The 15,512-nt window shown below is 38.8% G+C and overlaps 1 protein-coding gene across 12 annotated transcripts in view; it reads left to right on the forward strand.

Annotated features, from left to right (window-relative positions):
- Nucleotides 1–15,512, forward strand: part of NFIA (nuclear factor I A) — a 561,924-nt gene that overhangs the window by 449,982 nt on the left and 96,430 nt on the right. For all 12 annotated transcript variants that reach the window (XM_074334805.1, XM_074334806.1, XM_074334804.1 and 9 more), the window contains exon 5: nucleotides 8,457–8,574. In XM_074334805.1, coding sequence (XP_074190906.1) covers nucleotides 8,457–8,574 — 118 coding nt within the window. The remainder of the gene's footprint in view (nucleotides 1–8,456; nucleotides 8,575–15,512) is intronic.

A 15,512-nucleotide genomic window follows, 5' to 3' on the forward strand; every position in this document is an offset into this window, starting at 1 on the left:
CATGTTAATACTAGATCTAATTTATCTGTTTTAGGGAGCCAGAAAATGCTTATTCCTTAAGTTTTCAGCCAAAGCCTATGCTTCTGCATTATTCTGTAATCCTCTCTTCCAGGGTATCTAATGGATAACAAAATGTTTTAAAATTCTCAATCTAACACCGACACATTAACAACTTTTTAAGTGGCTAGCCACACCTTGATCATTTTTATCAGAGTTTTTTAAAGTAGTACTTAGTTCTAAAATATTTGAAAAATTTGCTTTGTCGCAAATTATGGACGTAAACACTCCCTGTGAGTAACTGGAGCATGCTGGAGGTCCTTACTGACAATGGATTTTAGTAAACTTTTATTTATGCATTCAGAAGCCTCAGTTGTTTAAGAACAGATATCTAATCGGTACCATTGGGGAACTAACAGGCATTTTTCGGATTTCTAAATCCTACATTACCCCATAGTAAGATCACAGATATATTATCCTAGCCACCTCTTGCTGATTGCAAAAACTCTACAGGGTTAGTGACCCTGTAGGCATGCCTAGGATGATATGGGTAGAGTCCACACTCAGCAAAGCCTCACTGGAGGTCAGAGTCTAGAACTGAGTTAGTCCAGCATATGATTGATATGAGTACATATTAGGATTTTTCAGTAGATGAAGGACAAAAAAAATCAAACAGTTCTCGGTGACAATACTGAGAACTATTATTGTAGGTAGCTGCATTTGTATGTTGCTGGAATAGGACTGTGTTGATATAGTTTGGTTTCCTAATAGTTAATGGTGAGATAGTCCCAGTGCACTCTTGGTTAAGGGGCTTATGTTTAGAAGTCCTTCCCTGGTTTATAGATCATTGTGGTGAAAGACCTCTTAGGCCATCAAATTCATCCCCTGTCAGGGAAGACCTAATCCCATGGCCAAGGCTGTATCAGATACTAAAGGGGAACCACATTTGACCTCAACCAAAAGCTAAGATGAGATGATACTCTAAAATGCAGAAAATCAATTTCGGTCCCAAAGGCAGAAGCCACTAATGCAGGAGATCAGTCAGTATTGCTCCCCCCACAGTGGATTGCTCTGCTAGACCGAGTGTTAGGCCTTTTATCCAGTGAAGCACTGGCTGACACTTGTGACTCAAGACCTGTAACAGCAAAGAAGTGAGAAGGGAAACAATGAGCTTGAGCTTTGCCAGTTAAGTGGTAGGAGATAATTATTTTTCTATTTCAATCTTGTTGAATTCATCTCCCAGTAGTTGATGACAAAGGAAAAACAGGGAGACTGGGAATGTGGGTTTCACCTTTGCTTGTTTGGGCAGATATATAGAGATATTGGGTTCAAATCTCTGCTCTGCCATTTATTTAGCTGTGTGATCTTAATCATGGAACTTAACCTCACAACTAATTTTCTCATTTGTCAATGAGAATAATACAAATACATATTCCAGTGACCCCTTCAAAATTAATAGTTGTAATAGAATCAGAACATGCTAATACTAGATCTAAAATACAAATACATATTCCATGGTGATGCAGCAAGGATGAAATGAGATAATTCCGGTAAAAGACCTTGCACATTGTCTGGCACAAAATAAATGCTCAGTAAATATAAGTTCTTATCTACTTTTCATTAATAAGCTCATATAATTTTAGTTCGATTCAGTAAATATTTGTTGCACGTGTACTGTATGAAGCATCCTGCACTATGTGCTGAGGAGAATACAAAAATAAGTAGGAAGCAGGTACTTTCTTGATAGAGTGGATATCTGAGTTTCTTCAGGCCCAAGACTGAGCTTTGTTTAAGGCGATAAAGTGTCTGAGTACATTTATTTTACAAATGGAACTCACAGTAATTATCTATCAAAGGTAAACCATCTCCATGATTCAGAGTGGGGAGGAAGGTGGTATCAGTGAATTGTTCCTATTTTAGTAAAAAAAAAACAACATTTTTAGAAATAAAAATTCCCTCTGTTTACCTCCTCTGCCACCATAACACGTATTCTATAACGTGTGTCCACAATACGTGGATGTGTGAAAACGGTGCTCCATCTGTGTTAGCAGGTGCTTTTGATGGGGGTAAACATTCTGCTGGCTTTTGGCACCTAATGCTATACATTTCGTCAAAAACATTGCTTAAATCTTATAATAGCAGGGAAGTTTATTTTCACATAGGGGGAATCCTCGTTTCCGTTCAATGCCTTTCTTTTATGTTTCCATTCTGGAAAACCATACCCCCCTAGTCCACATTTGGCCAGACCTTTCAGAAAGGAAGGGTTGAAAAAGGAGATCAGCACAGGGTGTCCAGACCAGAAATCTGCTTGGCAAAGGAGTTGCTGAAGACTGTGGCGTACAAGCTGCAGAGAAAGTACCTTTATGATTGATTTCCATTCAAGTCAGACTGGCTGCAGTGTGGTCATTTTTCTAACCCGTAACTGCTCACACTGCAGCACTCTGCTATCTGCAGGGTGTCTGAATTATAGCAGCCCATGCCCCTGTTACCTCTTACACAAATGACTTACACTGGTTTCTTTTTCCATGCAAATTCATCAGTTTTACAGCCCCTTGTAGCCATAGTCAGGAAACTCGGGCCGAAAGCACAAATTGATAAAATGAGTTAATTTTACTCTACTTATTTTTTCTTTCTGAAAGCTCTCTCTCATAGGCAGTGTTCAGGAAGCATATTACGGTAAAATGAAGATAACAAAGACGTTGAATTTTCTTGCATAAATTACATTCCAAGTTAATTCCTTTTAACGATGATTCCAGATTTGCTTGAGTTTTCATAGCATTGTGCGTTTTACAACTGTGCCTTTGATAGAAAGACGAACAAGTATTTTCCCATGTTCACTCCTTTTGTGTCAGTGACATGGACTTTCTCACAAGATCTTTGCCACTAGAATGCAAAACAACATGAAACTGTGCTGGGCGCATGGAACTGTGTGCTGTTGTTGGACCTTAACCTGCCCTGCTCCCCCGCTGCTGTCATAAAGTACAAATTCCCTAAGTCTCAGTGAGTACATAGATTATGTAATCTGGAGAGAAATACACCTCTTTCTTTTTTTTCAATAGTTATTTTATAGGTTGGAAATGGAGTGCTAAATCCTGATAGTCTTTTTTTTTTTTTTTAGGGGAAGGGGTACCTATTGGCCATTATTCTGTATTGTTTAGTTACCATGCACATTTGAGGAAGGGGCAACTATGATCGTTAATCTGTAAAATGGAAACACCCCGAGGGCAGGGTTTTTATATGTCTTGTCCGCCAATGGATCGTAAGCATCTAGAACAGTGCCTGGCCCATTAAAAGTGTTCCATAAATATTTGTTGAATTTCATTGAATGCAGCCTCTCAGAGGCTGTGTGCCATCAGAAGTAGGCTGGCTACACTAGTCGTTTAGTTAATGCTCCTGCTGATTCCTGTTGGACAAACTGTAAACTCAGTGCACTGTCATCTCCCAGGCAGAGGAGCTTGAAAATTTGGATAGATTTTTTTTTTTCCATCATCCTCTCTTTCCAACAATGCAAGCCTGAGCAGATTGTCTCTGGTGGATGGCAGAAGTTCAATAACCACAACCTTATCCAACTACTAATGCGTACAGAAGAGCAGGTCATTAAGAGGGTTGGCTACTAAAGTAACCCCTTTCTTCCAATAGCCCACATTACTATAATGATTCCTTAATAGCAAACCATTTATTAAGAAATGACACAAAGACTACATTCTACTCATGACAGGGAAGCAGGGGGTGGGGGATGAATGATTTAGAAGTAACATCTGGAGAGACAATTTCCAAAAGTTATCCTTTTGAGAAAAACTCCTTGGTGGAACAAAATCCACAAAAAGTTCACGTTAGAGTAATTGCAATACTGCTTAAGAAAGTTGAGGAGCCGGTCCTTACTACTTATATATATCTATAGATTTCTAAGTTTCATTTGTATTACTTAAAATTTGGCGGGGGGTATGAATGGAGAGGGTAGTTATTTACTCTCCTTAATTCAAAGCATATTTGTTGATCATCAGCTATGTACACAAAACTATGGTGAGCTGTTTAGGAATACAAAAGGGGCCGTAGGAGCTGTAGGATTAAAGTCATCTGGAGTAACCCTCTGACTTCAGGAACTACGCAAGTTACTTAACCTCTTCGTGCCTCAGTTCCTTCCTAGTGGTGGTGTGAGGATTAAATGGGATGATGTGCTTCAAGTTCTTAGCCCAGCGTCTGGCCCATAAAGGATGCTTAATAAATGTTAGTTCCTCTTATTGTAATGGTGATGGCAATAGCAATGGGTGGTGGTGATTTTTCATCTTTATCATAATTGTTATTAGAATTATGAAGTCCAAAGAATTTAAATGACCTAAACCAAGTTACACAGGTGGATATTGGCAGGGCTGGGGCAATCTCTCCCAGGCCCAGACCAGCACTTTTTCTATGCCCTAGGATATCTATCTATCTTTACAACCCTCAAAGTGCACTCAGTCTGATTGGAGAGAAAATGTTATGTATGAGATAATTAAAGAATGATAAAGGCTACGATCAAGTACAAATGGAGCAAAATCAGGTTTCACAGTATTTAGAACACACAGGAAGGGCTGTGGTTGGTCCAATCCTTCTGTAACATCCCCACGTTTGATTGGCAGTGGCTGCCTAATCTTTGTAACACACCAGACGGTGGTTAGTCAGCAGCTTCAGAAGCTCACCATGACATCCTGGACAGACATTGGACAAGTCACTTAACCCTTGACAACTTTTAGTTCCCTAATTTGCAGGATTTACTGCCATTATTAGCTAAGAAGCACATTGTATTACATACATCTTATTGATACTTTACATGTATTAGAATAATATGATCATTTGCTTATTTATGCCTTCATAGTGCACAAGTAGGAACAGGTCTTTTACACTGTTTACTAACCTGGAAGAGATGACAGATATCCATTGTGAAACTTCTACTTTCTTTCTTGACAGCATGGTTTAGGCCTCCATCCCCTCTTGTTAGGGCTCCTGAATCAACCTACCAATTGATTTCCCCACCTCCAGAGTCTAAGTCCCCTTTTGTGCATTCTGGATGCTGTTGACATATTACTACCATTCCAGAAACTGTCACAGATCACTCACTTTATACCTACCTCCAAACTTATGTACATACTTTGTCTTTTGCCTAGAAACCCTCTCCTATCTTCTTCTCTGCCTCTTTAAATCCTAACCATCCTTGAGGGCTTAAGCACCAACTCTTCCTGAAATCAGCCCTATTTCTGATCCCACAAGCCAATGTGATCTGTTACTCCTTTGAACGTTCCTAATACATTTTTGTATTTCTCCTATGAGATACTCGGGTATTATTTTATCATTTCACTAGTTTGTAAACCTTATGGGGAGAGAGATGCTATATACCTTTTTATCATCTCAAGTTTCAGGCAAATATTGCATATGAGAGTCAAGGTGGCAGTGGCAAAAGCACAGGTTTTGGAGTCAGACCTCCCTGAATTTTAATCTGGCTTCCCCCCGCCCCTTTCTTGCCTTTCTATAATCCTGAGCAAGTGATATAACCCCATTCCGCAGTTTAGTTCTTCTCATCTAGAAAATGTACTTCCCTGAAGAGGTTGTTTTGAGGATTACGTTAGATACAATAAATAAACTGCTTATCAAAACATGGCCCCACAAGTACTCAGAAAAATCCTGCCAAAATCCCACCTTTTGAGTTCTTTGTTCAAAGTCTCTGTCTGTTCAGATTGCAGGCATGGAGAATACCCAACCCATTTGCAGGGACATTTGGTTGGTGACCCCTAACCTCAGATACGAGGCTTTCTCTTTGACCGTCACGGTATTACTGAATCAGAATCCATTCCAATAAGCTGACTTTCCATGTGATACATAAATACTGATAGTACTAGGGGATGTTTTCTTGTTTTGAAGAGGGCAGAGTTTGGGTCTGTGTATTGTTAGGATTGTTTAACTCTGGTTGTGAAACCCAGTCTCATTTCAGCAATGTAGTGAGGTTTTAAAATTCAAGACACACATAATCAGTTTACCCAAAGTGCAGCAGACACTTTGGAAAGCATCATAACACTGCCAGGCTACCTGCTGCTACTGGCTATATTACAGCTTCAGTGTCCTAAGTGGTTCACAGGAAGTAAATATAAGGGCAAGTTAAGGAACATTTCCGTGGCCTTAATCAGTTTTTAATCTCTCTCAGAGGTGAACACACCATGTTTTCCTTCCTTTCCTTGTTTTGAGCACACATGTATTTTCCTTCCTTCGCCCATTGTGGCTCCCTCGACATTTTAAAAAGATAGTCAAGATAAAAGACATCTTTTCAGGGTAAAACATGATAGATAAAGTGTTACTTATAAGCTGGATTCTCACCACTAGGTAGAGGGCCTCAGACTTCTCTTCTCAGTGCAGTCGAGTCTGTCTTATTCACGTCTTGTTCTGTCTTTCCTTTCAAGAGTGAGGGAATGGGACTCATGAAGTTTCCCCAGTGCTCAGGAGTGAAGCAGCTGCTCCATCCAGCTGAGGCGTCAATGCCATCCTGAAACTTGTGAAGAAAATCTAAATCCAGACCCTTGACACTGAGCAGCCTTATCCCTCTTCTTCAGTTAATGATAGGTGTGAATCGCAAAGCTCCACGAAGGCACAATCAGTAATAGGTACCTGCTATATGCCAGACTGCTGAAAGGGCTGATGGGTGATCCAGACCCATATTTGAGTAATCTCCCCCCATAAAATATTATAAAGGGGGAAATATGCAAATAAATTTAATATAAAAAACAAACTAGGGAATGAGTAGCAAAATTATGAATTAGAACTCAGTTTACACTTGTGTTTGAGCTAAAGGACACTCCTCCTTTAAAGCCTGTCATTGAGAGATGTGTTTGAATTTCAAAAAATAGATGTGAGTTTCGGAGTTTTACATTTCTTAGCAGTGACTGTTTTTATATAATGGCAGTTGTTATTAAGGTTTAGCCATTGCTATTAATCAACAACTCAGTGTTTATTATGAGAGATTGCTGTATCCCCTTGTATCTTTCCTTGATCTCGTTTTATTATGGCACCACAATTTCCCCAAGCAATAATCCTCTGAATCATCCCATATTCCCCCTTTTCCATTATTACCACATGTAAGAAGTCAATACATTTTCTTGATTCTAACTTCTAAATAACTCAGACCAGACTCCTCCTTTCTATCCCTTGAATTTAGACCACAAGCCCATCTTATCTTATTTAAATAACTCCACTGGCCCCTATGGTTTTACTGATTAGATTCTTCAATTGCCACCCCATCCCTGCCATACCGACTGGCATCACAGGGTACTGTTTCTAGATTATAGATGCAAATTTGATGGTAGCATTCTCATACTTTGTTAGTTCTCCTTTGACTAAGAATCAATCCTTTTGATCAATGCTTACTGACTGCCTCCTGATATCAGGGTTTATATTAGATGTTGACAATATAATCCTAACAGTCTCCAATTATAGTAGAGTACGGTAAGTGCATCTATTGTTTCTGCTTTTGCTCTTTCAAAAGAAGAGATTATTTGCATTAATATAGTTGCACCACTAATTTTACAGTTGTTTTATAACATTGATAGATGCTATTTATTCATTTAAAAATATTATGCTACTACTGAAAACAAAGTATCCAGAAACTCTAAGACACCAAAAATACAGGGAATCAAATCTTACACAAGGGTCTGCTCTGAAAATCACATACAGGCAAAATTACCCTTCACAATTCCTTAAATCAGAGGTTGGCAAATTCATCTGGATAAATATCTTGTGCTTTGTGAACCATAGTCTCTGTAGCTACTTATCTCTGCCCTCATAATGTGGAAGCAGAGACAATACTTAAATGAATGAGTGGAGCTGTGTTCCAGTAAAATTTTATCTACAACTATGGTTCGGGAAGCATAGTTTTAGGGCTCTCCCTAAATGGGATGAATATTAAAGGTGTATGCAGGGTGCTGAGGTGGTTCAGAGTAAGAAGAAATCACACATTTCTCATCACAAGAAATTGGGAGTGGGTGGCCTAGAAAGATGAATTTACAGTTCAGAACTAATTCCAAAATACAGATGGGTGGAAGCTATCAGGATCAGACAAAGTTAGAAAAGCCCAGGGGATGTTTTTCCTGGTCATTGAAGAAAAGTTTCAGACCAAAAACATAGAGATATTTTTGTTGAAAGCATCCAGAAATGTTGTAACCTTAATGACAATTTACCACTAAAAAGAGAGAAAAGATGAAATGAACGTTAGAAAAAATACACACAAAAAAAGTCTTTCTGGTGTAGACTATTTTTATTGTCAACGATCTTTTGGGGTCAGAGTTTATTGCTGATTATTTTGGATAAGTTTACTATGTAAATTCAAAAATAAAATATATTAAATGTTAATACTGAAATTGACTTTCATTGGTTTTTTTATTCACAGAACTTAACTTATGTGGATTTTTTTTTCTTTTTGCTTGTTTGTTTTATTCTAGCACCGATAGCTGCAGGAACAGGCCCCAATTTTTCTCTCTCAGATTTGGAAAGTTCTTCATACTACAGCATGAGTCCGGGAGCAATGAGGAGGTCTTTACCCAGCACATCCTCTACCAGGTAATGTGATTAATGGCCCTTAAAAGTCCATGCTTCGTAGTTACACACCTTGATTTTAATTCTCAGCCTACTAGGCACTTAGCAATGTGCCTATAGCAATAGAAAATACTAGAAAGGGTGTTCAACCCCAACAGGCTTTCAGCCTCATTGGGGAGAGAAAGCAAATGCACATGCAGCAGAAACACACACACACACACACACACACACACACACGACAGTAAAAAGCAGTGAGCTGAATTTTTTGACAAAGGATAAAAATTGTTAAAGAAGGCTTTATCCAAAAAGAGTGACTTGTGCTCAGCTGTAGGTGTTGGTGAGGATGGGTGAGATGGAAAGGAAGAGGAATGCTCTGTGTGGCGCGATGACGTGTGCAAAGGCACGGAGGAAAGATGGATGCTGAACAGAGCATGTTCTCGGGAAATTCAGGACAGGCCTTGACTAGGGAAAAGGCTGTGTGTATTTTGGCATGTTTGGCACAAACTTGACACTCGTGACACCAGTCCTCATCCCCATGCCCCCAGCAAACATTACAGCTCAGTCCCAGCTCTTTCCCTACTGAGCATCCAAAGGTCTCAAAATCCAGTCTATTGGAGTTGCCCTAAGAGATAAACCTATCTGATATCCTGGTATGAGGTTATAAAAGTGAATGCTGTCCTCTGACAGGGTGGGGCTGGATCATAAACCCATTTGCACTGGGAGACCTTTAAAAAAGTAAAGCTGGAAGAGTACAATGAGGTAACCGTTGCAGGGGGCTTGATCCCCTTGAGGTCACAAAGCCAAAATCAAAATGAAGCATTTTGCAAGATCCTGTTGTCTCTAGATAACCTGGACCAGAGGGAAAGGGATTAGGCATTAAACCCACAGTATTCTTTTACAAATTGGCTTTAGCACTGGACTGTGACAACAAAGAAAAGAATGGTGCAGAACAATCTTTAATGTTTATGTACTTTGCAGAAAAACATTAGACAAAGGCATATTTCTCCAAAAGCAAGTACCAGGGTTTTATGATTTGAAACAATGTCCAGATTATAGGAATTTTCCTTGGTAGAAACTCATTTTTACCTTGGCTTTATATATTTTAACCATCATTACTTATTTTAAAAAATCAGTTTAGTTATCATTAATACCTTGAAAACAGATGAAGAAACAATTATTCTCTAAATATAACCACCAAAGCCTTCCATAATCTTTCATGTTGTTTAATGTTCCCCTTAGTTCACTGTCATATCAGCTCTCCCCCCCAAAAAAAGTCTGAAATCCAAAGTACATTTATAAGAAAAGAAGGAGATTGTGAACACATTCAGGTGCTAATACATTCTGAGGATTTTGAATGTTTGCTGATGGAAGAGACACTGTGTGTAACTGCACTCAGTCAACATGAAAAAGCTTTGCAAACACTTGTGGGTGGTGATTAATTTAAAAGTTGATGGGCTGTTTGTTTTTCATACGTGTGCTGCGCATGTACCATGGACGTCCCACACAGTTCTCCTCACCTCCAGCCTTTTGACTTCTCCAGCTGTTTTGTTGCCTTTTGTTGTGACTCTCTGAGTGGAAACCTGGTTATTAATGCCATTTAAAAGGCTAGTGTCGTTTTTATATTCTGCCTAACCCTGATAAGGAACTAATTATAAACAGCATCAGTAGTTAATACCTCTGTAATATGTTTGTTTTACTCTCATTACACTCTCCTAGGATGATTTTTAAAAATTATTCCATATACAGGCTCAGCAGAATTATCTGTGTACATGTTAGAAAATTTGCCCAGAAGAATATCCCAGATCTACATATAGAAATCTTCATCAATCAATCAATATTTGCTCATGCTGCGCAAATATTAATTGGTCACCTACTCTGAGAGAGGCACTGTATTAGGTACTTTGCATACCTGATATGATTGAATCTTCATAACAATTTTACAATGTAGATAGTGTTGCCATTTAAGATTAGATCAAACCAGAGCTCAGAGAAGTTAAATAACTTGCCCAAGGTCACAGAGGTAGTCAATGGCAGTCTACATTCAAACTCAGGTCTGCTGAAACTTAAATACCACGCTGTTTTTATACTGAATCCTCTTAAGAACGGGACTCATGCTTTCAGGAAGGAACAATAGAACATTAGTCCCCCCAAAAGGAATATCTAACACCTCTACTTTTCCTGAACACTTAGCATTTGCTATCCTGAATTATTACCGTCTTTGAGGTCTGGACAGGTCCAGCCTCCCAGTCTGGACTGTATGTACCTTAGATGACAGTGTCTAACTCTTCCAGTTCAGCGACAGACAATGTACCAAGGGGATTATTCTCGGCACTGTGGGTATAAAGTCAAGAATTAAGAACTTTCCAATCTCATGGTTCGAGGCTGACAAGTAAATGGAAATTTTTAGTTCAGGGTAGTTGAACACTTTGGAAAGAGGCATTTTGCAGTTTTGTGGGTACAGGGAAGGCTTTTAGGCTTTGCACATAGTAGGGCTTGTGCACATATTTGGAAGGAAGGTAATACTCTTACCTTAATTTCTAGGTAGAATTTCTAGGAACACAAGAACAAATTCCACACGTGGTGCATCACTCCTTAGAAGAGTATTTATCCTCCTGCTGTGTAGAGACCTTACTGCAAGGCTCCTGCTTTCTTCAAATGTTTCTGGAATCAGTGTGCTAGAAAGTCAAGAGCGAGAGACCAAAATCAATGACTGGTTCATTTCTAAGTTTAAAAAAATACAGGAGATTGATATAGGCATTAATTGTAGCTTCTGTACCTCTTCATAGTAAACATCTCCAAAGTCATAGAAGAGTTAGTGTAAAAATAGGGATAAAATATACTTTTTTATCCCAAAGAACTTCGTCAAAATAAGCCAACTCTGAAGTTTGTGAAGTCAGTAAACTTTATCTTGGAAGCCCTCCACCTGTCCATCCTAGCACTTCTAATTTTTTCACTCCTGGATCTTTTTCTCTCCTCTGTCCTGTACCTTCACCTTCTGGACAAATATCCTATGTCAAACCCTGAAAGTCCTTGCTTTCAAACTAAGGTTTCAGCTAATAACGGCAGACTCTTTCACTTTCAGGATTGAAAAATTGCATGGGGTATTTGCATTTTATTTGTGGATACCAAGGAAATCAAAAGTTTGACAAACTCAGAAAAATATTAATAATGGGGAAATGATGGGCAGTGGAATTCGCTGGCCTTTTGGGTTGGATCTCATTGAATCATGACACTTGGGCAAATCCTTGACACAAGTACTCATATGGCTGTTTCTTAGTCAGTAGCCCAAATCAGCAGTTTTTGAGCATATACTATTAGCCCGACTCTGTAGAAGGCACCAGAGATTACAAGATATATAATATATATATAGTGCCTTCACCACAGACCTCACATTCCCATCAGAACATACAGGTCTTGCATTTTATTTGCCAGAGAACATAGGGAAATAATTATTTCTTTCCAATTTGTATTCTTCCAACTTCTAAAATGATTTCAGGTGGCTTTCAATTTTTAAAATACAACAGGTAATATTGAATACAGAAAGAGAGGTTAGAAACCATATGGAAAGATAGGAGAAATTCATATATTAGGAACCCAAACCAAAAGTTATTCCTTAAATTTACCCCTGGATTTCCTGGTTGCTAAAGCAAGAAGGGGAAGAAATAGGCTATACAATCTCCATTTTCTAATAAAAGGGAACAATAGAAATTCATTTAAAGAGACCATATTTTTTCTGGCTTTATGTATTAGTAGGAATTTTGTGTGTACATCCTTTTATGAAGGATATGCAGTTTTAAATAAAGTATAGAAAAGTTTTCAAGTGGCTATTTTTCACTGAACTTCAAGGAAAGCCAAGCAAAGAATATTAAATAAGCATTAAAATATTTCCTTTGAGTACTAAGCTAGCATGCAACAGATATGTTACTTTCCTGTGGTCTGGCTTTAATGAGAATAGAACTTAAAGGCTAAGAATAATGGTATGCCAACTTTAATAACTATAATTTCTTTCTTTAAATTGGGCCTTCCACATTTTTTAATTCAGATTGCTGAAATAGCCTGTTAACTGTCTTCCTGCCTTTCAGTTCCACCCCTTCTTTTTCCTCTGCTTTGCCTTTTTCTTTTCCTTTTTTGTAAGGTTTTTTAAAAATTAAAATACAGATAACATACAATACTATGTTAGTTTCAGGTGTACATCATAGTTATTCAACAGTACCCACCTAACACTATACAGTGTTATTACCACATTATTGATTTTATTCCCTATGCCAAAGAAGTGGTCACTATAAGTCTGGCAACCATCTTACACTGTACCACGCTATCACAATATTATTGGTCTTCCCCCCCTTTTCAAATTTTTCAATTAGAGTTGACATTCAATGTTATTTTATATTAGTTTCAAGTATATAGCATAACGGTTAGACATTTATATAATTTAGGAAGTGATCCCTCTAACTAATGCCACCTGGCACTATACATAGTTTTTACCATATTGTTGATTATATTCGCTATACTTTACATCCCCATCATTATTTTGTAACTACCAATTTGTATTTCTTAATACCTTCACTTTTTCACCCAGCCCCCAACCCCAATCCCATCTATCACCCTGATAGATCTAATACCTATTTGGCACCATACATAGTCATTATAATATTATTGACTATATTCCTTACGCTATACCCTACATCCCCATGACTACTGTGTAACAGCCAATTTGTACTTCTTAATCCCTTCTCCTTTCGCTCATCCTTAGCCCCCCTCCCATCTTAAAGAAGTTCCTCTAAGATTCCTTGTAATACTAGTTTGGTAATGATAAACTCCTTTAGCTTTTTCTTGTATGGGAAGCTCTTTATCTGTCCTCCAATTTTAAATCATAGTTTTGCTGGGTAGACTAATCGTGGTTGTAGGTCCTTACTTTTCATCACTTTGACTATTTCCTGCCAGTCCCTTCTGGCCTGCAAAGTTTCTGTTGAGAAATCAGCTGCCAATCTTATGGGGACTCCCTTGTAGGTAACTAACTGCTTTTCTCTTGCTGCTTTTAAGATTCCCTCATTGTCTTTAACGTTTGGCATTTTAATTATGATGTGTCTCGGTGTGGGCTTCTTTGGATTTGTCTTGTTTGGGACTCTGCGCTTCCTGGGCTTATATATCTATTTCCTTCGCCAGTGAACTTTCTAAAATATGACTCTGATATCACTTCCTGTTTAGACTTTGCAGGGAGTCTCCACTACTTGTAGGATAAAGTCCAGACATACAATATCTTCTATAACCTCCACCCCCCTCTTTTGCTGAGCCCCACCTTTAACTTCAGCCCTGCCAAGCACCTGGCAATTCTCTGCACATGTCACACTTTACTCATGATGTTGTTTCTGCCTGAGATTGACCACTCTCCAGAGAGTGATGTTCAAAATACCCAATAACTTGAGTGACACAAGCATACCAATTAGAGAAGATGCTGCCCTGCCATAATGCTTGGGTAAAGTCCTAGAATGCCCTGGCTGTGCCAGACATTAACCCTTTAGGTTTTGGATCATGCAGCTGTCTTGGGGCAAACATGGAGTGGAATGTTTGGAGAAACTTATGGGGCTTCAGACAATGACACTTTGCCAATTGGTAAAGAAGTGTTTCAATTTTTAAAATCCAAAAATGGCTGCCTGGGTGGTGCATCAGCCGAATAACAGCCTGTCTCTGCTTTTTCCTTCTCTTTGCTCCATCTCCTTGACACACTCTTTCTGGGAATCCTGTGCCAACCTTCCAGGCATATCACTGTTTCTTTCCTCTATTGAGGGTCCCATTATATTCTATACGTCGTTCCATGGTAATACCTAGATTTCTCTTTTGCACAATTTTGTTTACCTCTCTGTCTTCATCCACTAGACTGTAAAACCTCATGGAGCCAATGGTCATGTCTGATTCATCTCTATATCCCAGCATTTAGCATAGCACCTGGCATATAGGAGGTATACGGAAAATGTTTGATGGATGAAAACATATTACAAGTTCTGTACCTTAACACATGAGGAAGAGATTTCCCAACAAGCACTACCACTAGGTATAAAATCTACCCGTTCTGGTATGTTAGTGACATAATCAAGTAAGAATTACAACAACATTAGCAGCATGTAGTATTTCACTACCTCTTACCTTCTCTTCCTGAAGCCTCAAATTGGGAGAAAAAAAATTCAGTCCTTTAACTGGAGCAAATGGTAACATTCTGGAAATTTTTCAACCACACCTCTCCAAAAATAAAAAAAATCCCTACTCTGATGGAATAGAACTTGATTTTGGTAATCTCTTTGTAGAGGAAAGGCATAAAAGTCACTGGGCCACTCTTTTTCCATGTCCCTCGTCACAGGGAAATGCAGTACTTCCTCCTATTTTTGTCTCTTTTGTTCACTGTTTTATCTCGTGTCTAGATCAGTACCTGGACTATTGTAGCTGTGCAGTAAATATTTTTTGAATGAACAGATCCAAGTAGAAGATGAGAAAACATGGCCAAAAAAAAAAAAAAAGAAAAAGAAAAATCAATCCCAGCTTTTCTTGAAGGGTCATACACCCTGATTTTTTTTTTCTTTTTGGGGTGCCGGAAGGGATTGCCCTGATAACTAGGGAAATTGCCGATGGCTACGTCAGCCACAGCCTGAGGAAGTATACCATGTGGGCTGACTACCGATACTTTCAGGTGGAGACAGGAGCGGGAGCCAGCCACCAGTTCCTCAGAGGACAAAGGAATAGGATGTGGCAGCAACAGCAACCTGAGTGACAATAAAAATCAAACCCAGACCCCAGCAACACAGACCCAAGACTTTGTTCCACATCCAGTGACTCACTAAACTGAACAAGAGCCTTAAGAGTCATAGAACTATACTGAATTGCCCAGTTGCGTCCTCTCTTGGCTTTCTTTCAACCCAAGATGCAATGTCCAAGAGAAAGGTGGTTTGGATTGCCTTTAAACATGTACC

This window comes from Rhinolophus sinicus, linkage group LG06 (genome assembly GCF_036562045.2).
Source record: "Rhinolophus sinicus isolate RSC01 linkage group LG06, ASM3656204v1, whole genome shotgun sequence".
In the NCBI taxonomy this organism is placed as follows: Eukaryota; Metazoa; Chordata; class Mammalia; order Chiroptera; family Rhinolophidae; genus Rhinolophus; species Rhinolophus sinicus.